A 26,304-nucleotide genomic window follows, 5' to 3' on the forward strand; every position below is an offset into this window, starting at 1 on the left:
TTACTTAGCTTTGACAAGGACTCATCTTCATGGATCGATGCATATTTTTCCTGCTGCCCTTTCTCTATCAGTAACTTTTTTTTCTGCCTTATAATTTCTCACTTTAATTACTTCTGTTTGCAATGTTTTTCCGCTTATCATTCTTGCTTGCTTGTTTCTGGCGATGATGATAATGATCAGCCAATGGCACAAATTAATATAATGTTTCTGAGATCTGACAAAAGCTAGAAATATATCATGTTACTATGTATGTATTAGAAGATTGTAATATATCGGAAACAGTAGTATTTCAAACATTGCTTGATGGGATCAATCATATAGTGAAAAACTTCAACTCCATCATAGATTATTATATTAAGGGGAACAATGATCGAATAAGTAAATACTAATGTAGAGAAAATTTAAATGATCGGTATTTTTTCAGCTAATAATTTCATTTTTACTATTCTTTTTTCCCTAAAAATGACAATGCAAGGAAGAAAGAACTAACATTCTTAATTAGTTGGTTTTCTTATTTTGACTATGTGTTATTTACAAAACTCTTAGCCATGTATTATGATTCATTTTTTCTGTTCATATATATAACAGTGTTTGCAAGTTATCAAACATTAATCTAGCTAATACTTTTTGAATTAAGCAATGTGGATGGGAGCAATATTCATGTTTGAATTGTGATGATTATGAATGATTTACCACACTTTTTGCTTTCAAGTTCTCTCACTCATTGGGAAGGTTCATCTTCTCCTTTCAAAGCTCCAAGATGAATATACATGCATCAAGATCTATGTTTTCCTTCTGTATCTGATAGCAGTTTAATTATACATTTATAGTTGTATTAATGGAATGGAATGTAAAATATCATATATATATATATGGTGATCTGCATACATTGGTAACTATATCTATACATACATATACATTTACTGCTGAAAAAAAACAGAAGTATGGATGATTATTTAGGACATGCATGTACTCATATTTTCTGTTCACAATTATTAATGGAGTGATTTCAAATGTATACAAACTATATTGCAGTTCAATGCTATTAAATGTTCAGTGTCACTCTATTTTGTCCTCCTCCTCCTCCTTATATATGCCCTGATTATCTATCTTAATTTTGAATAAGGGAACTATAATAAGAAGATTAGTATTATATTACTAATTATCTTCTGGTGGTATGAGCATTTTCTTTTGGTTAATATTATTCAAAACACAGCTTTTGAGTAGCTAGTTTGATGGAATATTAACTGATAAACTTATACAGGTTTCTTATCTTTGACATCATTTTAATTAGACCACTCAAATATTAATTGTTTCAACTTTCAACCTAATTAAATTTTATCCTTTTTATGTTAATTAGAAACAAAAATAGGGTTTCATTGTGAACAGGTTAATTGATGCAGCAAATTACAAGGCCAAATATTGAATGACTACTTATGGCTAAATGATTTTCTTGATGCTTAGCTATTCAAACATTCCATGATCGTGCAATTAAGTATTAGGATATTTAATTAACATTCACCTCAGTTTATCTTTTAATTTGTACGGATACTAGCTAAGTTAGGTATACAATTCTGACATACATAGCACTTATTTTAATCTGAGTCTACAGCTTATTAACTAAGAAATTCAAAGCATACCCTAAATTTCTATGATAAATTAATATGAAGCATGCATGTCTTTGATTGCAATAAAGAAATTAAAAAACAAATGGTGTCATTTCTAATAAGTTTCTGAACTTTTGAAAGCTTATATGTGGTAAACATGTCAGCTTAATCAGTTTTAAATAAAATTTCGGCAAATATATAGCATTATTATCTTTTACAAAATTACTAAAGAAACAACATATTTTATTTTATAACGTGATTATTGGTTAAAAAATTTGACCGCTATGTCAAAAGTAGATTCTAATATATATATAGATTATTTTATAACTCATGCTATAATATAAAAATCCGCTGTTGAATAAAGGACAGAAGAAGAGAAATCATATAGCAATTTTCCACGTGAAAGAGATGAAAGAATGCAAGCATAGTAGCCAACATAATATAAAAAATAGCTCACAATATAATACATAACAAAGCTCAAAACATAAAAACATTGATATATATATATAGTTTTGATAATTACTCTGACAACCAGAAAAGCACTTTAACCTAATCTATTTCATAATTTATAAGCAGTTACAACGAAACTATTCTGAGAGGGCAGCAAAGATACCAAAGAGCAGCAATATAAAATGATCAAAGTCATGATTTATGAAAATAAAAGTTGAAGTTAGCTAGGTTTCAGTGTACTACACTGTACACCCCCTATTCAGAAAAAGTAGAGGCACGCCAATAGATATTTTAATTTTCTCAAGGTCCTTTTGGACGCATTATTAGACCAAATTACCGGTTTTAGACCAAGTTGTTTATAAGGCTCTTCAATTTGAGAGTTAAAATTGCATTATCTTACCTCTTTAATTTATGAGGAAGTATAAGAAGTCAATGGAGTATCTGTATAATGTGTATAATGGGTTGTATTGTGTTCGATTCAATAGAATCTCAAATGTTTATTATCTTTGATATCCGGATGGCTGGATGGTTATTTTAGATAGTATGAGTGTATTGTGTTTGATAAATTAATAATATTTTATCTTAGATGTTTATTTTTAACTTATATTGGGTCAAATAAATAATCCATTGTATATATTGTACAAATACTCCATTGACTCCTTAACAAGATTCTTAATTTATTGGCATTTTTGGCCAGAATGGCCATGGCGGCGGCAGCATCAGCCATATGTATATATCACCGCCGTAATAATGAGCGGCAAGGCAACTTGTTGAAACTTTTATTTTTGAAAGCCCTATCCTATTACTATTTGCATCTAGTACTTCCAAACGCCATAAATTGCGTTACCTAACCCAACCCAAATTATTTTCAAGCAAAAAACTCCACTTTTTTTTTAAATATTTCTCCGACCTGAGCTTTCATGACTTGTACTAATATGTCATTGCTTTGTAATATTGTCTAATTTGTTAAAAAAAATTAAAAATAATATTTAATTTAAAAATATAAAAATAAATAATTTTTAAATATTTAAAGTTTGTTATAAATAATAAATTAAAAAAATTAAACACCAAATAATAAATACCAAAGAATTAGTCTCATTTACTTTAATGTCGATAGTTAGAAATTTATATTTCTTCTACGATCTATATTGTTGTAGTAGTGAGTTTTTTAATCCCATTTTTATGTGGGTTGTATTATATAGATTTTATTAGTTTTGTTTTTTTTTTTTTTATAGTAACGAAGCAATTTAGACGTGGAACAAAGATGTAATTGGTTTATCAATGGGAAAAAAGATAGTATTTACTTTTTCTTATTAACTCTACCTTCAATTGATTAGGACCGAAAGTGATCAAGAACTTGAGTGAAATCGGGAGAAATTCTTTGTACTAATAGCAAATTAAGTCATTTGTTCTGCTCTATTATTGTTTGACATATCAACAATTGAAAGTTATTGTTCTTTTTTTTTTAAATTTCTAGAAAAGTATCCATAATTTAAAAAGAAAATTCGAAACAACAAATGATATAAAAGTATAAAACAAATGACTTAATTTACATCCAGAGCACATAAGAATTTTCCATGAATAAAAAGATGTTAAAATACTAAAGATTATTTGTATAAAAATCATTTACAAAGATTAAATGATCACTATTTTTCTCTTGTATTTATTTTTTATTTGAATTAAAACTAACAAATTCTTTTACAAAAAATGTTGACTTCTTAAACTTAATATTTCATATTTATGCAATATAAATCAAATCCCTCGCTATTAAATTACTCCCAACAATAACTTTAACTAGCTAATTGGAAGTTCAAATAAATTTTTGTGCAATGGGTATGGTAGTATGTAGTTTCCTTAACATGTAAAACAGAAATTCCATGAAAACAAAAAAAGCAAAAGACGAGCACTAACCGATGGAAGCTTGAAGAGTGGAAGCCGCGATCCACCTACAATTAATAGAAATAATAATTAAACTCAGAGAAAACAAGGTTAGTTACCTGGCATGCATGAAATGAAATGAAAGAGTGTGTGGTGTTTGTTGTACCGTCTTCAAATATAACAGAGTTGTGATTTGAAGGAACAAAGAAAAGGATAGGGAAGCGTTCAGAGGTGCAGAAGCAGAACACATTATGAATGAATATATATAAAACCTTGACCAAATAAGACAATATTCAAGTACCAAATACCAATCATATCAGACAACCACACAACTGTACACTCACTAGTCACTATTCCCACTTTATATGCATGCACATATTTATTTAACTAATAAATTAATTTCTTTTTACGTATAAATAATCCCATCCCATTTTTTAACATTTATAATTGTCAAATTATTTAAGTAAATCAACTTTAAATTTTATTCAAAAATAATATGTATACATTAAATTCAGTTATTAAAATTAGTCACTATATATTTTGTATAAATACATAATATACAATTTAATTTAATTTTTGTTTAATTATTTTGTTAGTTTTTATATTTCTACCAAATTTATAATAAGATTCTATTTTTTTTAATTAAATTCTTACGATATTTTTAATTTTGTAATTAAATCTTTTTCATCTTAAAAATATTAAAATTAATAAAATATTTTTTTTTAAAAAAATATGTGTTCAAAGATCTAATTAGGTTTTTAATTTTATATATATATATATATTTGACCGAACTTGAACCCACAACCTCTTAGGTGAATATAGAGAGACTATGTCATTTGAGCTATAATTCATTAGCAATTAGGTTCTTAATTATAGATATTTTTAATTTGTTAAAAAATATTCAATTAATTCTAATATTTTTTATATTATGAAGGATCTAATTACAAAATTAAAAATAATGTAAAGACTCAAATAAAAAGAAAAAAATTATAAGAATCTAATTAAAAATTTAGTAAAATTATAACAACCAACAAAATAATTAAACTTTTATTTTTTATATGTATTTTATACTAATAATTAATTTTAATGTATACCTAATTAAATTATATTTTATGTACACATTAAACTATTGATGATAATGATAGTAAATTTTTTATGAGCCTAATATTTTTTTCTTTTTAATTTCTCGACATGAGTAATAGGTTTAAATGTTGGAACCGTTACTCATATTTTTGGATTGATCCCTGCATTGCATTACCCGAATGAATTGTGTAGTGGCTACCTAATAAGCTACTTGCTTAGCTTAATTAGGTTTTTAGCTTCCATTTCTATTTCTGATTCCATAACTCTCCCCAATCCCCATCCCCAAATTAAAACAAATAAAAATTAAAGCACACAGCAGCCGCATCAATCAGAATACTACTATTATGCCAATGCCACCTCCATATCTATCTCTATAAAACACTTTAATTTCAGCCTTCTTAATACTTTTAATTTATTTATATTTTGTGGCTGCACCTAATACACATGCACCCACCTAGCTAGGCTTAGCTTATTATATATATCTGGGTTGTTGGTGTATCGTGTATATATAATTTCACTCAAGTACTGTACGTAATGCATATACTGTATACTATTTTATATCTATGAATTATAGTACTAGCTATTACTGCATGAATTAAAATAATTTGGTTAAGTGTATATATATGCATGATGAACATGATGATCAAGTAGTCTAAGTTGTTGTACATATATACATATATAGCTAGTCTGATTTTCTTTACTTCTCACATAACAATATAACAGCAGCTTTTTACCAACTCTCAACCCATATGTAATTAATTACTTTAACACTAGTGGAGAAGGAGAAGGACTCATGATTTGATTTTGCAAGCATCAAACTGTGCAAGTGTACCATTGTTGTAGATTTTTTTCATCATAAAACCTATGTAGCTGTGTATTTTATAGGACATCATTTCCCTCCTCTTTCACATTAACACTCTAAGTTTGACCAAACCCCTTGCATCTTTTGACTCTCTTCAATTATTGCTCCATCCCTCAACAATTACCACAAAAATCTTTCACAATAATTACAACAAACTTAAATATCAAACTTTCTTTTTTTCCAAAATCTCACCTTGTTTTTTGGATTTTTATGCATAAAAATTAAATTTAATTTTATCAATATAAAATAATTTTATACGTATATTTAATTATATAATATGTAAAATTAATTACCTTACATTGATCTTTTAATAGTCGTTTAAAATAATAAATATAATTAAACAACAATTATACTATTCATATGCTAAAATTAAACTCAAAAAATGCTAAAGGTAAGTAAAGAAAAGAGATTATATATATATATATTGGTAATTAAGATATTTGGTATATTTATTTCATAGGCATGCTCTCCAATATAACGAAAGAACTTTGACAAGCCACTCACTCTTTTTAGCCACTTCAAAAATGTGGCTACAATTAACGGTTTATGGTTTTTTTTTGTTCAAGCCTCCAATGGTTTTTTTTGGTATACTCGAATGTTTTAGATATTAGACAATTGCCAGTTGCCACCCCGAACCTTTCTTTTTGGGTCATAGCAACTTTCAGTTTTGGTATTGTGGGTCATAACCACTTCACACAAACATTATGCTGTTTTCAGTCAAAGGTCGGAGTAGTTTAACAAAGTTTTCTTGGGCTTATTGGGCTTATCTTTTAAGCATCAACCAAAAAGTCATACTCAGTCCAAAATCCCAGTCTTATGTGACCCACTACAGTATTTGGTTCTGTTTATTGTAAAATTATTCAAATACCAAAAAATAAATAAATAAATAAATAAAATTATTCTTTTAATAATTTTTTTTGTTTTGCCCAAAAAGAGACTACTATTTTTGGAGAATTTAGAGTTTAATATTCAAATTTTGAGTGTAAAAGTCTAAAATTTAAATTAAAAAAAATTACTATGTCAACCAAAAAAATCTGACTTTTTAATTAAACTCTAAATATGTATAATTTAAAGTAGGAGGATACTCCAATAAAAATTTTATAATTATTTTTTTATGTGAAAATACTTTCTTTTGGCAAATGATAGATCCTAGAATTAGATTTTAATACATTATAAAAATATTATTTTTATTTAAAGTGTGACTAAATAAATAAATTATACTTTTAAACAAAGCATATTCGTAAAAAACATGTTTTTGATATCTTTATTTAGTGAGGAGGTATCTTTAAAGTAATCAAGTTTCGAAGGACAAGAGTAGTTTAGTATACTAGGATGCCTCAACAAGTATACGTAGTTACATACAACATTATGCTAAAGTATTATATATAATTGAGTTAACTTTAATTTGTCTTCCCTATGGATGGTCAAGGGCAACTTAGTTTAATTCCTGTAACAAGAATCTATTGACAGTTGTCATTTGTTAGTATTTGCAAATAAATCATCAAATCAAAATATCAAATGATCATACATGACTAAATAAGCTATTGATTACGCATGTCAAACAGTTATGATGCATTCTCTTCTGTCAACACACATTTTCACAATGATCTCTCGCTCTCACATGCTTTTACAATTATCATTATTTCTAAGATTATCATTTCAGCCATCTTTCATTAGTTTTGGACCAACTTGTGTTGATTATATATAGTATGCAACCAAATTTTAGTTTCTTACACATACATATATTCCATATCAAAAGAAATTCATAACTGTTTACCAAACTTGTCTAATTATCATGATTAAAAATCAAAATAGTACTATATATTATTATTAGCATATATTTTCGTCTCATTTTCTACTTACTAATGTTTAATTCAAAAAGCTAAATTAAATTAGTCAAAAGCAAAGAGTAATTGAGCATCAGAATTCAGAACTGATGGCTTTAAAGCTGTGAGAAACTTTATAATCTGTTAAATAACTCTCCAACAATCACAAAAAGACGAGCACGCATATCAGGAATCAAAGCACTACATACTATTTGATGTATCATATCATATCATTAGTAGTGCAGAGAAAAAGACAAAGACAATCACCAGTGGGGGGCTCTGAAAATTCTATCTTCATTAATTAACTAAATCATTTCTTTTCAAATTCTTTCTACAGTTTTTCTTTTCCAATCACTGTAGCTATCAGTATACATCATCATAACTACTCTTCTCATTTTCTATGCATTATTACAAGAACAAAAAAATAATAATAATGTTGATTATTTTGACTATATTTTCATCTTCTTTTAGTCATCATAAATATTCTCTGGAAACAATTTAAGAATGATGAATAAGAAAATGAAAAATCATCCTCTTCCATTTCCTGCACACAAAAAAAGAAGGGTTTGATTATGATTATGATTATGCGTGCAGCGTGCATATCACTAGTAACTTACATATACATTAACTAATTAATTAATCAGAAAAGAATAATTTAGTACCTAATGATTGTGCAGCACTGTGATTTGTCATAAGAAGGTATATGAGACAACGGAAAGTGAGTGTTGTTAATTGATAGAAGCTGGCGTGATTAGGTAACAACATTCATGATGATTATGAACTGTACTGATCATGCGTTAGACAAAGGTGAAATTACATATTAGCACCTGACAAATCACAATGCAAAAAAAAAACAAAAGTTAAAGTTAGAATTAGACAAAGAGGTTTGGAACCAAAAGCAGAAACCAAGAAAAGCATCAGAGTTTAAAAAAAAAATTAATTAACAAAAAAAAACTAACCTTTTTCGGTATATGGGAAATGGGTTGTCTTTATCAACCAACCTCTCCATTTATGTATGAATTTCTTCAAAGTGACTTGTTCTTGTTTGACCAGTTTTCTGAACAGTAATAGGTTGCATCATGCATGTAAGATTTCTAACTCAGGTGGAAAATTCATTGTAATTGTAATGACACAAAGGACTTCATGATTATATCATAGAAAGATGCAAAATAGCTTATATTTTCAGGATCAATACTTAGCCTGAATAAACTTTAATTTCAGGTACCTAAGTTATGCTTTAGAAGCAAGAAATGTGAGCATATATGATTATATATGAACAAGGGATAGAGAAAGTACTTGAATATGCATGGAAGCATCAAATATGTAAAACCATGCTTGCTTCAGAAAAAGGTTAGTTCTGTATATCCATGGGAATATGGCAAAAGTTCCTCCACTTCAATTCTGGAACGAGAAGAACAACTCATACTTTTCTTCATTCTTCCATGACTTGACTCAACTTCAGCCCAAAATATGCCATAAACAGGCCTATGGTCTGAGAATCTTGATTCTCCACGCACATAAGACAATTGATGGAGTCCTCCACCGTGCCACAAAATACGGTCACACCTACACCAAGAATCTAAGGATTACTATGTGTTCATAACAAGCGCAGCAGTAGTAGCAGCAGAAGTAATAGAGTAATCCTAATGATCTCACCAGGCCGGTGTTCGCCTTTTCTCCTTAGGGTGCATATCATCTCCTGCATATCTATCAGAATTGGTTGAATATTTGTATGTTGGAGGGAAATAAATCTTGCCTTCATTCCATCCAACAAATGCACGACCCTTTTTCTGCTCTATTCTCAGCTGCCACAAAACTTAGCATAAGATTCATTGGTGCTGCTATGCTTAAACAAAGAGAAGATTGTTAATTACCATTGGTACCTGGTCATTCTCCAATAATGCTCTCCAATTTTGCATCTCAACAAGTGCCTTTGCTGAACGGTAGGATAGAGCTATCCGGTAATTCAAATCTCCAAGCCATATAATTCGACTGAAAAAATGAATCAAAATCAAAATTACAACAGTGTGTGGAAACAGAAATGTTTTTGATGTTGATTCTGCATAATAAGATTCATCCTTACTCATGCTGGAGGATTGTCTCCGGAGACTTGTCATTGTCAGAACCATGAACACGTGGAAACCTTGTCTTCTTAAGAATCTCCATCACATCAGAGTTCCTTCTAAGTTCATCTCCTTCTTTCTGTCCAGAGGTCAAGTGGCTACAAATGAAGCAAAAGTTTGTTTCATGGATAGACATGCTAATTGATATGGATCCCTGCAAGTACATACATATCAGAGATGAATCATTTTCACATAGCTGATGAATCTTGAAAATGATTCTAGGTGTATGAATTGAAATTGACCTTATTTCCAAGATAACCCATGAGTCCTCTGCCAACGCAAGACACTTTCATGTTCCCAACATGATCCTTTAATTCACTTCTAACCCATATGGTAAGAAATATTCCTACCATTTGCTTGCTTGCAACAACACAATACCTTGACCTCCCTGCCATTCCATATCCATCTTCATTAGAGGCAGCTGGCGAAAACGCGGTATTGGGTGAATCTCCAAGGCCATTATCATCATCAGAGGAACCCCATCTTGAGTAGTCACTTGGTCTGGAATAGTCACTTGTTCTGGAATAGTCACTTGGCCTATAACCCCATCTAAAACTGGGATCAAAGTCACTTGGTCTGTGACCGAATATCACACGATCACACACACTGAATCTTCTATCCAGCCGTGGCTGTGCAGTTGAAGGATCATTGTCCATTCTCCAGCTGGTTGAAGAAGATGTCTGGAAAGAGAGGCGATGAAAGTAACAAGAGTTCTTCTGTCGAGCCGATCCCTCGAAATCTGCATCCAATTCTACAACCGGCTGAGGAATAGGAGATGGTGCATAGTACACATTGCCTCCATTAGCACCAGGAAGATTGTTCAAAGTCTTCCCAATCAGAGCAAGCCACTTTTTTGCAGGACCATTGTCCTCAGCCCCTAAGATATTACCAGCATTCAAGGGAACTATCTCTTGAAATCTGCAACACAAACAAAAGTAGCAATCTTGTTATTGGTAACCAATTAAAGCAAAGACTTTTCCCTCAAAAAGAAGTAATTTAATTCATACCCAAGAACATATATATCTGCAGCTGGTGATGCATGAAGCCAATCATCTATGCTCAAATTACTTGTTGGGGATCTTCCAGCCACATTCCATGTTGCAACAAAAATGCTATAGTTGTGGACATCTATGATTCGAGGTTGCTCAAGATTCATTCTTCCTCTTCTTCCTCCTCCTCCTCCCTTGTCTGTACATTGCAATTTATGAGGATTTTGTATAAATTGTCAGAATCCATTCATTGAAGATTGTGTGTGTTTACCTGTTTTGCTCTTCATGTTTGAGCATGGCTCTCTCTCGGAGAAGCTGCTTCTGCTTCTGTATTCCACGTCACCAACTTCAGAAAGAAACAAAATTCATGAAAATCAATGAGCATTGGTGAATCCGAAGCAGCAGAGAAAATGCATAGGAATGAGGGATGAATTTGATGAAGGAAACTAGGCTTTAAATAATTGTTGAATAAAAAAAAGATGTGCACCTCCATAACCATAAGAAACAGCATTTGGTTGGTGAGAGTCCTCAGTTTTGGTTTTGATGTTGAAGAACTTTCTGACCATTCTCTTGGACCATGATAGCTTCATGATTCACCACAACAGAGGGAACAAAAGTTAACAGAGTTGCCGAGAATTCAAAGATGGTTATGGAAGAAGAAAAAACAAAAATAAAATGAGAGAGAGAGAGAGAGAGAAAGAGTGGAGAAAAAGCCAACCTTGGTGTTGTTTGAATGATCAAGTCTCATTGTTAATGTTGTAATTCATAAAGATTGAGAAGAGAGGAAGAAGAAGAATTTCATGTGACTAAAGAGGGTTATGGTTGTGAATTGTGAATTATGTTGTTTGTGTGTCTTAACTCTTAAAAGCATAAGCATAGTGCCTCGTTCTGTGGAACAAGGTTGTTGTTTTTTCAACAGAATAAAGCACAGTATGTATGTAACAACTTTATTCATAAATTATTAAATCAATATTATATTATGTGCTTTATAGAGAGAAGAGAGGGGCATAGCTTTTAACGATTCTGAACATAGAACAACAACCGCCACAACCAGCAAAGGCTGCACCCACCTTACTCACCAAACGTTTCTATATTTTTGCATGTATTCTTCTTCTTCCCGTTCTGCTCTTCTTACCAAAGCCAAAGCAAAAGTAGATCATACAGCATTAAATTATTATTTTTATTCATTACAATTTAGAATCATCGTGAATTTGTTATGTTTTGTACCATACTTTTGTGACAACAGTTATATAATAATGATAGATTTCGTCCTCTTTAATAGGTATAATTTTACAATAAAATGTTATTATTTACAACAAATATTCTTTTTAAGTCTTCCTCTAACAATTGTCTTTACTATCATATAGTATTGAGCATTTTATGGAGCAATGTGATAGTATGTATAATGTATATGATTGGTGGAAGGGGATGCATATATAGCACGGAATGTTTGGATCTGTAGCCAATCAAGTTGAAGAACTTTTGGCACTCCACCCAAATTTGGGGTTCATCTTTTTCTTTTTGATTTCATGATGCATTAGGAGGGAGGTTTCAGTTTCATAATGTATGTGTTTGTTATGTTAATTTAGACTTTAGAATCATGCGCCGTCCATTGCTACTGCCTTTTGAATATCCTCGAGCGTTCAACAAATCCATGCCATCTCTATTCTCTAACATTAACACTATGCGGGTCAAATCCTCAAATGTTCAACCATAATTCCAATTTCAGAAAACAACAGTTCTAGTGTACATGGTTACGTAAATATAATTAAACTAGCAAAGGGCACAAAACTGTAACAAAGAGAGAGGCATATAGTATAAAATAGTATAAAGTGTACATGTAAATTGAATCATACACCTTAGGCGAAGAAGAAGTGGTCCTACAAATTTGGGTGGCACAGAGTTTTCATGTAATGTAATAGTCTATATCTATTTGAGTATAGACAATCTATACAAGATTCAGCATCTTCATCAGTGGTATCATATCTAGCTAGCTAAGAAGAACCAACCAACTTCTTTGGATTCAATAGTGATATGATGTCCATTTTCATTTTGAGAAAGAGAGGCAAACTTTGTGGTAGAGAATTAAATGCTATGCCTTCTGAACAGATATTTAGCAATACAATTTGTACTGTCACAATGCAAAGTGCTGGTAAGGGGAACACATTTAAACGCAGTGATGATGAATTATTGAATTTGTTCAATCATATTAAAATCTATCACGCATAGCATGGATCTGTTTCCTTAAATATGTAGTTAAGCTTGAAAGTAATAAATGACTCATTATTCAACGTATGAGTGAAAAAGCATTGGCCACAACTGCACGACATTCAATTGTTGAAACTTGGAAATAAGACCATCCATATATACATAAAGACATCATTGAGTAACACAAATTTTAAATTTTTATAAGACATAAAAATACTACTACGTATATATAAAATATAAAATATTTTTAGATAAATTATAATGATAAATTAATATTTTATTGATATTAAAATATAAATTAATTTTTTAATTATTTTTAATATTTTTTAATTATATAAAATATTTAAAAAAATTTTAATAAATAATAATGTGTATTATTGCTAAACTCGTTTTAAGAATACATGTTAATAATAAAATTAAATATGCTAACACATGATAGTATTTAGATATATCCAAATCGTATGAAAAATATTTTTTATTTTTTACTAAGACACAAGTTGAACACAAATGACACACGTGTCAAACAAGTGTCAGATGAATATCGTGTTCGAAATGTGTCTAATATATATGAGCACAGTCATTCAGCAAAATGTCTGTACTTTAAGTTGTGTTTGTTTATTGAGATATGGATACTACTTGTTAGATACAGTGGTACACGTCTAACATTTGTTTGGTGAGACACGGATTTAGATAGACACTGTGGTATATAGATACACACAAAATACATGTATTTAGTGCTCCTCTTAAAATTGAGACAGAAAGACACAATGCATAAAATACAAAATTTAACCTTTCTACCCTTAATTTTTTTTAAATTACCAATCCATAAGACACAATGCATAAGATGCAAAAAGTAAAATTGATATTTAATTTATAATGTGTGTCTTGTACATTATTACTAAACACAATATAAAATTTATGTATCTTTATGTTTATGTATCTTTGTATATTATTTATGTGTCTATATGTTTCAAAGACATTAAGCAGAGGCAGCATTATAGCATAGAAAAGTAGTTTGGTGCATTAGCATCTGGCATTAACACACAGAATGTAGAAAGGGGTCATACCCAAAAACAATAATATTAATTAGATTAACCGGTTGTTAATTAATATATAGATATGTATGAAAAAGCTCGTAAGAAACCAAAAAGAAGTGAAAGAAGATCTGCTTGTTGCTTTTGCTTTTTGTGTTCCAAGATTGTAAAATTGAGTGAGAGGGGGTAAAAATAAGCGAGGCAGTTCAGTCAAAGGGAGCAGCATGGTCTCTTTTGGCGCTTCCAGTTTCCTTCTTTTCTGCTTTGAACTTTAATTTTTCTTCTCTCTTAGTCCATACTCTATACATACATACATACATAGAGTGAAATGAGGGTTTTTTGGGTTTGGGTAATGTATGTGACAAAGCTTTCCTCATCTGTCACTATCTTTTGCATTAAACATGGATATACTAACAAGCAACACTGTATAACTATGATGTAGACCTATCTTATCTCATTATAATTTAATAATTTAAATATAATCATACATCACATACAAAATCACTTATTATATGACTATACCATATATGTGGGGCACGACTCCATGTAGAAAAGCTAAGCACTAGTTTTATTTTAATTAGAAATGTATGAGGTGAAAAGGTTGTCATAATTAGGAAAACATGGTTGGACCAAACGGTAGCCTAGTTTGGTAACCATTTTATTAGGGTGGTTGAGTCACGCTTCCTTGCCCTTGTGTTGTGTTAAATGGCAATGTTAACCATGATGATGCAATGATTCTGTGTGCTTGTTCCCTTTGTCATGCTCGGTATCTCTACTAGAAGTAGCAGTGGCGTGGAATGTGCTTCTTCATTCCCAAATTGAGGTGAAAATTGATTGTTGGGTGGGTAAAAGTAAAAATCTTAAATGCATTATTGGACCACACAGGGATGAATGAAATCAAGGTCGAAACCAAGTACACAATTCATACAATAATTGAATTGAACCTACGCCATACTCTTCTCGCCTAGCCTTGCCTTGCCTATTGCCTTCATCACTACCTAATCTTATAAAATTTTGATTCATTAATTCATGTTACAACTTACAAGTGAGTGAAATGACTAGTACCGGTACCACCAAAGATCATGTCTCTCGCTCCTAATTCTCAAATGGGCTCGTTAATACCTAGATACTCCGGATTATTTTGGGCCATGGGCCGAAAATATTGAAGTCTATGCTTTCAATGAGATTTGAGAGGTTTAAGTTTGACCAGTCCCTTACGGGCCTTACCCACCCACTTTCAGTGATTTGTTTACCAAACATTGTAGTTCTCCAAACCTTTATAAGAATACAAATAAAATCAGAGATGAATTACTAGTTCTTTCTAGTCTAGTATTCTATATCGAAAAATCACCTAAGCAGATATTTTTGACTAAGAAAAAGTTAGAACATGAAAGGCAGTCTCAGAAAAAAAAAAATAGCAACAAGACAGCATAACAAGGTCATAGCAAAGAGCATTACACAACTCTAACCAAAACTCCCAACCACTCGATGAATTCTGTCTTATCCCAGACTCAATAGTTACAACTTTTGCCTTTCTTTTAACAAAAATTGAATTGAACCTCTCAGTTAAGATTCAATAGTTTTCTGATCTTCGTTACTAAGTCACCTTTAAAGTAAGGTGGCTGCTAAGAATCAAATTAAAACAAACAAAAAAATATAGATTTACTTTAATCGAATCTTTTTTCGTTGGGACCTAAAGCAGATGAAATATAATAACACTATTTTTACCCAGGAAGTATAATATAATTAATATTAACACAATGCTCATATGGCATTAGAAAACTAAGTTTGTAACACAATACTTTGAATCTAGTGAGAATAATCAACTTTGCATTACATAGGGGAAGAAGCAGCAGCATCATCAAGAAATGGATAGTCAGTATAACCAATAACAGGATCAGATGTATAGAACGTTTGGCGGTTATACTCGTTGAGAGGTGCATTAAGTGCGAATCTCTCTGGCAAATCCGGATTAGACAAGAACCAACGACCATAAGCAACAAGATCTGCCCTGTCTTCAGCTATGGCTTTGATCCCATCCTCTCTATCATACCCTCCAGCAACAATGAAAGTGCCATTGAAGGCCTTTCTCATTGGAACCAAACTGTGAGGGCATTCACCTTTTTCTCCAGCGGTTATCATTCTCGGTTCAACCATGTGACAGTAGAGAATACCATATTTGTTGAGTGCATTAACCATGTAAAGCCCCAATGCTTCAGGGTTGGAATCTCCACAATCTAGATACTCTGCATAAGGTGATAGTCTAATTCCAACTCTTTCAGCTCCTACCTCATTCACAACTGCCTCAACAACTTGTAACGGAAATCGACAACGGTTCTCAAGGGATCCACCGTATTCATCTGTTCGGTCATTCACTTTGTCTTTCATAAACTGCTCAAGTAGGTAGCCGTGAGCCCCATGGATCTCCACTCCATCAAAACCTAAGAAGAGTATACCCAAATATGATTTATTTGTCCAAATAAAAATAACATATCTAACTACGGCAGAAACTTATATGTGTTTAAGAACCTCAATATAATAAAAAAATTTTAGAGATGAAAATATTATGCAAACTTTTTTAAGGATCTGTTTGAATATATACTCACAAAATTAAAATTTCACACATGAAGATGTTTCCATGCAATTAATTAATTAAGTTACCAGCTCGAATAGCATTTCTAGCAGCAAGTCTGAAGTCGTTGATAACTTGAGGAATTTCCTGGATGCTTAGCGGCCTTGGTTTTGCGAAGGTATCGACTTCGGTGCCACTGCCTCGAGGTTGTGGTGAGAGTTGCTTGTCCGTAGAAGATACAGGGGCTTCACCGTTTGGCTGATAACCTTTTTGTAGCGTAAACATACAACACTTAGTTACCTTCACATAAACGACACTAGTATTTCTATTAAGAGAGAAAGAGAGTACGTACATGTGTTGGAGACTCTTCCAACATGCCAAAGCTGACAGAAGAAGATGCCGCCGTTGGCATGAACAGCGTCCACGATGGGCTTCCATGCATGAACATGCTCGTCGCTCCACAACCCGGGAGTATCAGCATAGCCGCGAGCAGTGGGGGATATACAAGTGGCTTCCGCAATGAGAAGGCCGCCATTGGTGGTTCTCTGGGAGTAGTACAAAACTGCATGGGGCTGTGGAACATTGTGGTAGGACCTCTGCCTTGTTAGTGGCGCCAACACAACCCTGTGTGATAAATTGAACTTCCCCATCTTGTATGGAGTAAGGAGAGGAATAACGCTATCCATGGCATAAATATATATGTGTCATCAGCTTCGTTGCTTCATTAAATAGCGCAGTGCCTGGTGGATCCTCAAACGTAGGAACACATAGTCACCATTTTCGATTCCCAAACCAGATATCTTTTCCTTGAATCAGGTAGGTACCCATCAGACTCAAGCTGCAATAAGACGCAAAAGAGTTTTCTATTCTCTATCTCTCTGTTATTTTTGACTTTTTGTCAAAAAAAAAGTCCACCTCTCTATACTGGAACCATCTTTTTCTTTCTTTTTTAACAAAACAAAACATATTTTTTTAAATTGATGGTCAAATAATTTTTATTTAATTTTAATTATAAATTAATTTTTTATATATATTATTTAATTATAAAATATATTTTTTATTTTATAAATTATTATTTTATTATTCGTCTATCATATTTATTAATAACTAATATTTTTATCCGTAATTATATTACAAGAATACAAATCTTTTAAAATTAGTCACAAAAAAAAATCTTTTAAAATTACGTCGGTTTTTTTTCTAATATTATAAATTATGATACAAAAGATTTATAAAATTAAACTACTTTTACAAAAAGATTGTACGGACAAAAGTTTTTATTGACTAAGAAAACCAAGATCTTCGTAGATAAAAATTCGAATATTAAGATTTTTAATTATTATTTACATGTAAAAGAGTTTAATTTATTACTAATAATTAATTTTAATTTCGTTATCTAAAATTAGAAACGATTTAACTTGTATATTTTTTATTAGGTGTTAAGTTTGTTGCACAAATAGAAATAATTAATTTTTATACTTGCTATTTAAAAATATTTTTTTCTCTATATATATGTATATAAAAATATAATTAGATATTAGCATAAAAAATATATTGATAGTTATAAAATTAACTCAAAATCAATTTTTTTTAAACAATTGACTTTTAATTTTAACTTTTAATCGTAACATTAGAATTCTCTTCAAATTATATTCAATAAATATTTAAAAGAAGAGAAATAAAAATATAGATTAGAAAGATAAGCGGTGAAAATTTAAAACTAAATAAAAAACTTAAAAAAATATGTATATAATAATAATATTTTTTTATTTAAATTATATTATTTTGTTAATTTTATTTTTGTAGAACAAAAAAATAGAAAAATAGAGAATGAGAGAAAAAAGAGAGAAAGTTAAAGATGAAAATTGAGAGAAAGAGTTTGTTAATTTTGAATTTTAGTTGGGGAGTTGACAGAGCCAAAAACCTAAATGATTGACGGAATTAATTGTTAGGGACCAATCGAGTAATTAATTTTAATTGAAGATTAAAATGTCTGGTTCAAAATTCTTTGAAAATTAAAATGAATATATACTCTTTCTTTTTTTATTGAGAATGGTGCGAAGTATCATCTACTATGGCCCATTACCAAATTTAGGGTAACCGGCCCACAAACTAAAAAAATACTTAACAGTCTCATTAATCATAACTAAGCACAGTAATGAGAACGGAGAATGAATAACATCAACAAATAAAAGAGCTATTAACTAAGTTTCACGCTCCCAAATCGCCACGGGTTAATATCATTCCATGCTCACAATATGGGTCAACACCGTAGAATTGTTCATTCATTAATTCTTATTATGTTTTGTCAAAAGACACAACTAAATTTTTATAAGAAAATCATATGTATTTTATGAAATACTAGTGTTTTTCTAAAGAAAAAAACACTCATCTCGAGAAATACAGATAATATCATAACTAAAATTCTAAAAGTAAGTATACATATCAATTCATCAATCAATACTGGTAATACTGAACCAGTTCTACAAAAACGCAATATCAAGGAATAATGGTTGGAAATATAACATAAAGATGAAAACTTACAACAGGTAATACTGAACCAGAAATATGTGAAACAGGGTCTTTAATAGAAATCATATTTGAAGCCGAAACAATAGCACGCTAATTATACATATTTTGATAGAAAAGAGAATATTATTGTTAGGCATAATACTAAAAAAGTGAATAAACACTTATTAAAAAATAACTTGAAAGTCAATAGAGGAAACTAAACTAACTGCATTCAAAACACGATTCTCAACACGTTCAATCAGCTTTAACATAAACCCATGTGTAGAAACTTTAAAAACATTATACGCATGGCATATTGTGTCACTCTCAACGGGTTGAGGATCAACCATAAATACCAATTTTTTTTGTATTAATTTGTATAAAAAATTGGATGCATCCAAGTGAAATTGTTCATTCTGATAATAGCAGAATAGAGAAATCAGTATATGAATATACAGAGAAAAAAATAGAATATCAAACCCAAAAAATTAAAGACACAGAAAGAGAACAAAATAAAGAGTAGTAACGATACACGTGACGTATCTTTAAGATACAAATTAAGGAAACCATCAATTGATATCACACCAGAGAGAATTTTACAAAATTTTTCACTTTTGACCACAACAATTTTTTTACATTAAATGAATAAAGATAAAGATATATCATTTAACAGGTAGAAATATAAAAGATAAAGAATTCCAATCTAGAGCACATGGTGAAAAAAAAGGCAGAACAACAACATTATTAATTTATTCAATTAAATCCCCAATAAAAAATGTAACATCAATAATTCAAATATTAGAAACTAACTTAGCATCATAAATAAAATTAAAATAGATGTCTTGTTTTCTAATAAAGTTAAGAATGTGACATGCAAGACATAAAAATATTTTTAAATTGAAAATACCACTAACAAAAAACACACACACACAACCAACTCCTAAATACATTACCGATTTCGAGAGAAACAACTCAATCGTCAGTTTTAGATTACAAACAATAAATAACTAAATGTTCAACATATCCAAAGAAAATTCAAGTGGTGTATAATAACATAGCTAAGGATAAACTACTGACTAATTTTATTTCAATATTAGTTGTAAAAAATACAGATTTTCAGTATTAATTATAGCACCATATGAAATAAATGAGTTGTTATCAAACCCACATCTAAATAGTTCACAATTTTTAGATAAATTATAAGCATCAATGTAACAAATAAATAATAAATTAATCTCGTTTAGAAGTAACTCGTGAAGAAGCTAACCAAGATAAATGAGCCATTATCTCTTAAAATCTCAGAACATTTTCGCCCCATTAAGTGTTGCACATCTCCATCATGGAGAACTAATGTATTGCAACCACTAGTGTGATTAACAAAAATTTTTATTTTGTATCTACAATAACAAAATAATAGTAAAAATATTTTAAAATAGTCCAAAAGTCCTAAACTAACTCAAAAATCTACTAATTAAACAATATATAAATAAAAATGAACATAGTTCAAAAGATAAACTCAAAACTCCATCAGAATAATGTGTCAAGCAAAGGTGACAAAAGAGCTTAGATTGGTTTGCATCTATTTTTTCACCATACAAACAAACTGAGTACCACAAATTTCTATCATTGGAGATAGATGTAATTGTACCAGCCAACAAAACACAAGGATCCTACAATTTGTTGAATTTTATGATCCAAAAGAAACAAAAGAAACATGAGAATGAAAAAGTGTAACTCCTCTGTCTTTAGTGAGCAAGGCAAACCAAATATTAGAAAGCAAAGAGTTTCAGCAGAAGTACAAAAGAAGAATCTAAACCAACAGCACCTATCCAAAATCCTTCCGAAGAACAAAGCAAGGTTTGCACCATCCATGTGAAATGTTCCTCTCCCTTTAACTTCTAACCGTCTCTCTTAACACAAAAAGAAACCAAAAAATGCCTTTTTTATTAATTATTCTAATACAATATTTTGTACTAAGAGAAAAAATTGTTGGTCTATTCTTCAGCGCTGAAAACGCAATTAGCAACATCATAAAATTGGATGGCGGTGCATGCAGATAGAAATGATGCCAATAGGTAAAAATCTGAATCCTGATTGATACTTGATTTGCATGTGTATAAAAAAATTGAACATCAAGTAACACTCAGTTGGTACATGATATAGAAACTTATTATTCTAGATTAGTAAAATTGCGAGTCCTCTTACCCCACATTTTCGAACAAATCCTTCAAATTAAATAGCCAAACTCTGTTTTGAGATCAGTATATATAAAAAGAAAGCTAACTTCGTAGAGATATTGACAAACAAAAATTATTTTAAGTAATTAAAAATAAATATCCATCAAAAGAATAGTTGATTTTTAACCCAACTCAACAAAAATACAATTCTTAATAATTTCATTATTTTAGTAATTTTTATATAACTTTTTATGTAATTGTTTTGAAAATAAATTATTCGGAATCAAATAAAAGATATATTAGCATAAGATTCATGAAATAACTGTACTCATTAATAAGTTATTATGTACCAAAAGTTTTCTTAATTTTTTAATCTCATTAATTATAATTATTGTTTAGATAACTATTTTTTATATGTCATATTTTATCAAGCTTGGCTTGGGTTGAAGTAACTTATGTCATTAGCTAACTGTAGATTTTTTAGTTCAGATTTCTTTACCACTCTATTCATTTATCATAGGAACTGAAATTAACTATAGTTTCTACAATTTGTATATGGCTTCAAAATAATCATCGGACAATCATATTCCATTAATGATGTTTGTAGTCTATATGTGTTAGACCAACCGTGGGGAGCTCTCGACCGGGAGATTTCGGAGAGGAATCAAGTGAGATAAGATAAGATGAGTAGACACCACATCCAACTCAAAACCTTAAGGTAGTAAGTTAATGGGTCTCTCATCTTATAAACTCCTCACTCTGCCTTGCTTTCTTTGATGTGGGACTAACTTCAACACTCCTCACACTTGCAATATTAAGAATCTCTTCCCCCCAAGTGTGAGCCTCCACATCAACCATCAACTCCTCCTTTTTCTAGCTCCTCCACCACGGGTATTCGTCTATCACACCGCCGCAAAACACCGCGGACACGCCGCCCGAACCACCTTTGTCGGGAAGACTTTCGATACTTCATCTTGAATACCCCTTAAAACCACCAAACCGATTAACCATCGGCTCTGATACCACTTGTTGGAAAAAATTCAACAAAGGTTCAAAACAAGAACCTGTCTAACAGCGGAAGCACAAAAAATAATTTTCCCACAACCTGTACAACTAAATAGGCAATACAAAAGTTACTCCAAATAGCAAATATAATGACAAAAATTAAATATAACAATGAAAGATGACTATTTACTTAAGTCGGCATGTGTTCATTTCTTACAATTCAAAAAATCGAAGTCTCACTAACTTATGATGGTGCTGTTATATGCTCTCAGAAGGTTTATGGCAACTCAAGAACACTGGATCAAAGGAAAAGAAGCAACTATGAAGTTTTGACTATACGACGGGCAGGTAACCAAATATATGTAATATTATGTCATGTATCGTAAATAGCATGTGAGTTGCAGCATTTAATTTGAACTGTAACATGAAATATAGGGAGACAGAGCTCTACCACCGTGTTTTGAAGCAATTTATGGGCACGGATTAAGGTTCTCATGCTACGCAACTGATGAGTGAATAATTGCTTAATGTTGGATATAGAAAATAAAAATAAATAGAAGGCCATAACTAAGGTTCATTCGAGCTGATTTGGGATTTTTATTTAGTCGGGAGAGCTAGGACTGGCAATGGGTAGGGTTTAGATCCAATCCTAACCCTACCCGCGGGTTGAGATTTTTATATAAACTCAACACAATCCTACCCACGGGTTGAAAATATCTCAACCCTAACCTTATCCGCTCTTAACCTGCGGGTTATAAAAAAGATACACTATTATTATATAACTTGATGACAATTCAAAATAGAACTGACTTTTATATAAAAAAATATTAAATTAGCAATTAATGATTTTTTTAGTGGCTAAGGATCTTTTGCATTGAGTGAGAGGTCTTTGGTTCAACATCCACTTAAAACATATTTTTATATAAGTATATAATATATACATATATAGAGTGCGAGTTGGTCGGGTAGAGTTGTGGCTCAACCCGTACCCTACTCTACCTGCAAAAGAACCCTACCCGCTGTGGATCGAGATGGCAACCCTACCCAACCGGGTAGGGTCGGGTTGGGTACCCGCAGATAGGGTACATATTGCCACCCCTAGGAATACTATACAGTTTACCTATGCAGGTTTTGAGATATTTTTCATTTCACTTTTCAATAAAATGAACCAACCAAATTAAATTTTTTTCTGATAAAAACTTTTATGTAAGGGACCGATTGGACTAAAATACACTGCACAATATAAAAAGAGCATTTTATCTAGATTACAACAGCAACAGTGATGCCACCTCACCTGATGTTATGATACTATCCGGGTCTGAACCATCAGAGCTTCAAGACTCATCAGTTAAGGATGAAGATTCAACAATGGAGGGTAATAACCCTAACAACCCAATAATTATGTGTGATGAAAGCAATTCATCCATTGAGTTGAGCGAAGATAGTTCTGAAAGAGAAGAAATACCTGATAATAGGTAATGTGACACTTCATTTATGTATTTATCCATTAATTTTATTTCTAGATAACATTGAAATAAATTTTAAGATGGAGACTAACAGTTTAAACTATCCTCAAGCAGGTACAATCCATAGGTTTCCTATAGGAAGACATTGACACGTGCTGACGTGACCGGAAGTAGATTGGTAAGATGATTCTAAATAATTCATATCAATTTTATGCAAACACATCAAATTCTGATTATCCATTTACGATACATAACCTTAATAATTTCTCCCAAAACACTAACAATGCTTCATTTTTTGCAGTACATGGGTGCTAGTTTTGCTGCACATCTCACTCCATTTGGACATAGTTCAATTTGGCAAATTGCTGGTCCATCATCTAGCGGAGGCAACAATGTCTTTTTTTTCCATCTACTCAAAAATCAAGGGATAAATACAGAGTAAAAATTCGGAGTGGATTGCGCCGAATGTTGTCAAACTTATAACTTGAAGGAAAATGACAACATTATCCTGAAGATGGACTCCTTGCAGAACCGCTGGATAGATCTAACAATTGAAAGATTTTAAAGTCTGTGGGTGATTGGGATCCTAAAATTTATATTCACCATATTTTGAACTCATGAAGTGTATTGTTAATATTGTAGTGTCTATATTATTATGAAGTGACTAAGTTTGTATGTATAAGCTTCATAAAAAATTTGCTAGTCTTTCTGAGTATAGAGAACTTCATGGATTGAATGGTATAGTGCCTGCTGCTGCTGATCTTTTCGTTATGACATGATGCAAAACTTTGTTACCTATTTACATTTTACATATTCAACATATATTGAAAAAATGGATTCAGTAGTAATTGGATAAAATATAGTGAATACACCATTCATTATATTCAAAAAAACTTAGTGTTTTCGTAAATGGTGACAATGAGAACAGAGTTATTATTATAAAATATATAGTTAAACTTACTCTACAGTAAATAAACTAATCATAAGTAAGTTGTTCGTGTTGAGTCACAAGAACATGAAAAATATGGTAAGCGAACGAACATATTAACCCACTCGAAGACAACTTATTAACTAACAATTTAGTTATGCTATAATGTTAATACAACTCATGTTTTAAAATAATAAAATTATATTGTTATGTAAATTTAAGCAAATATCTAGAAATTGATGCTATTCTGATATTTCTTAATAATATATGATGTTCTAAAGACAATAAAGAACCAGTAAGACATAATACAAAAAAAAACTTAGTTAGACATAGTTGATATAATAATATATTCTGATATACTTAAGTAATAAAGAACCAGTTCTACAAAAACGCAATATCAAGGAATAATGGTCGAAAATACAACATAAAGATGAAAACTTACAGCAGGTAATACTGAATCAGGAATATGTGAAACAAGGTTTTCAATAGAAGCCACATTTGAAGCCGAAACAATAGCACGCTAATTATACATGTTTTGATAGAAATGACAATATCATTGTTACGCATAATACTAAAAAAAGTGAATTAATACGTATTAAAAAATAACTTGGAAGTCAATAGAGAAAATTAAACTAACCGTATTCAAAACTTGATTCTCAACACGTTCAATCAGCTTTAACATAAACTCATGTGTAGAAACTTTGAAAACATTATACGGAAGGCATATTGTGTCACTCTCAACGGGCTGAGGATCAACCATGAATACCAATTTTTTTCCTATTAGTTTGTACAAAAAATTAGATGCATCCAAGTGAAATTGTTCATTCTGATAATAGAAGAATAGAGAAATCAGTATCTGAATATACAGAGGGAAAAAAAAGAATAGAATATCAAACCCAAAAAATTAAAGACACAAAAAGAGAACAAAATAAAGAGTAATAACGATACACATGACGTATCTTTAAGATACAAATTAAGAAAATCATCAATTGATATCACACCAGAGAGAATTTTATAGAATTTTTGCTTTTGACCACAACAATTTTTTTACATTAAATGAATAAATATATATCATTTAACAGGTAGAAATATAAGCGATAAAGAGTTCCAGTCTAAAGCACATGGTAAAAAAAAGAGACAAAACAACAACATTATTAATTTATTCAATTAAATCTCCAATAAGAAATACAATATCAATAATTCAAAGATTAGAAACTAACTTAGCATCATAAATAAAATTAAAATAAATGTCTTGTTGTCTAATAAAGTTAAGAATGTGACCTGCAAGACATAAAAATATTTTTAAAATAAAAATGCCACTAACAAAAAAAAAACACACACACACAACCAACTCCTAAATACATTACCGATTTCGAAAGAAACAACTCAATCATCAATTTTAGATTACAAACAATAAATAACTAAATGTTACACATATCCAAATAAAATTCAAGTGGTGTATAATAACACAGCTAAGGATAAACTCGTTACTAATTTTATTTCAATATTTGTTGTAAAAAATACAGATTTTCAGTATTATTTATAGCACCATATGAAATAAATGAGTTGTTATCAAACTCACATC

The 26,304-nt window shown here is 30.7% G+C and overlaps 2 protein-coding genes and 1 long non-coding RNA gene across 4 annotated transcripts; all 3 read right to left on the minus strand.

The window, feature by feature from the left end:
- Positions 1-700: 700 nt before the first annotated feature.
- Positions 701-4,147, minus strand: LOC130978970 (uncharacterized). Its single transcript, XR_009086499.1, has 3 exons — positions 4,102-4,147; positions 3,969-4,003; positions 701-801 (listed from the first exon to the last, which is right to left on the minus strand). It is a non-coding gene; the product is annotated as an uncharacterized LOC130978970 (long non-coding RNA).
- Positions 4,148-8,015: 3,868 nt separating this feature from the next.
- Positions 8,016-11,757, minus strand: LOC130982523 (type IV inositol polyphosphate 5-phosphatase 7-like). Of its 2 annotated transcripts, none has more exons than XM_057906560.1 (12): positions 11,537-11,757; positions 11,306-11,402; positions 11,090-11,164; positions 10,837-11,017; positions 10,072-10,747; positions 9,790-9,983; positions 9,590-9,698; positions 9,363-9,501; positions 9,003-9,272; positions 8,666-8,763; positions 8,369-8,533; positions 8,016-8,250 (listed from the first exon to the last, which is right to left on the minus strand). In XM_057906560.1, the coding sequence occupies exons 1-9, from the start codon at positions 11,564-11,566 to the stop codon at positions 9,139-9,141; spliced, it is 1,635 nt and encodes a 544-aa protein (XP_057762543.1). In that variant the 5' UTR covers positions 11,567-11,757; the 3' UTR covers positions 8,016-8,250; positions 8,369-8,533; positions 8,666-8,763; positions 9,003-9,138. The 2 variants fall into 2 exon arrangements, with proteins under 2 accessions (XP_057762543.1, XP_057762542.1); XM_057906559.1 differs by having other exon boundaries at positions 9,363-9,511; positions 9,581-9,698.
- Positions 11,758-15,821: 4,064 nt separating this feature from the next.
- Positions 15,822-17,456, minus strand: LOC130982470 (putative 12-oxophytodienoate reductase 11). Its single transcript, XM_057906484.1, has 3 exons — positions 16,985-17,456; positions 16,722-16,898; positions 15,822-16,501 (listed from the first exon to the last, which is right to left on the minus strand). Exons 1-3 carry the CDS (start codon positions 17,316-17,318, stop codon positions 15,894-15,896), a joined length of 1,119 nt encoding a protein of 372 aa, XP_057762467.1. The 5' UTR covers positions 17,319-17,456; the 3' UTR covers positions 15,822-15,893.
- Between the last annotated feature and the right edge of the window lie 8,848 nt (positions 17,457-26,304).

This window comes from Arachis stenosperma, chromosome 5, assembly GCF_014773155.1.
Source record: "Arachis stenosperma cultivar V10309 chromosome 5, arast.V10309.gnm1.PFL2, whole genome shotgun sequence".
NCBI lineage: Eukaryota > Viridiplantae > Streptophyta > Magnoliopsida > Fabales > Fabaceae > Arachis > Arachis stenosperma.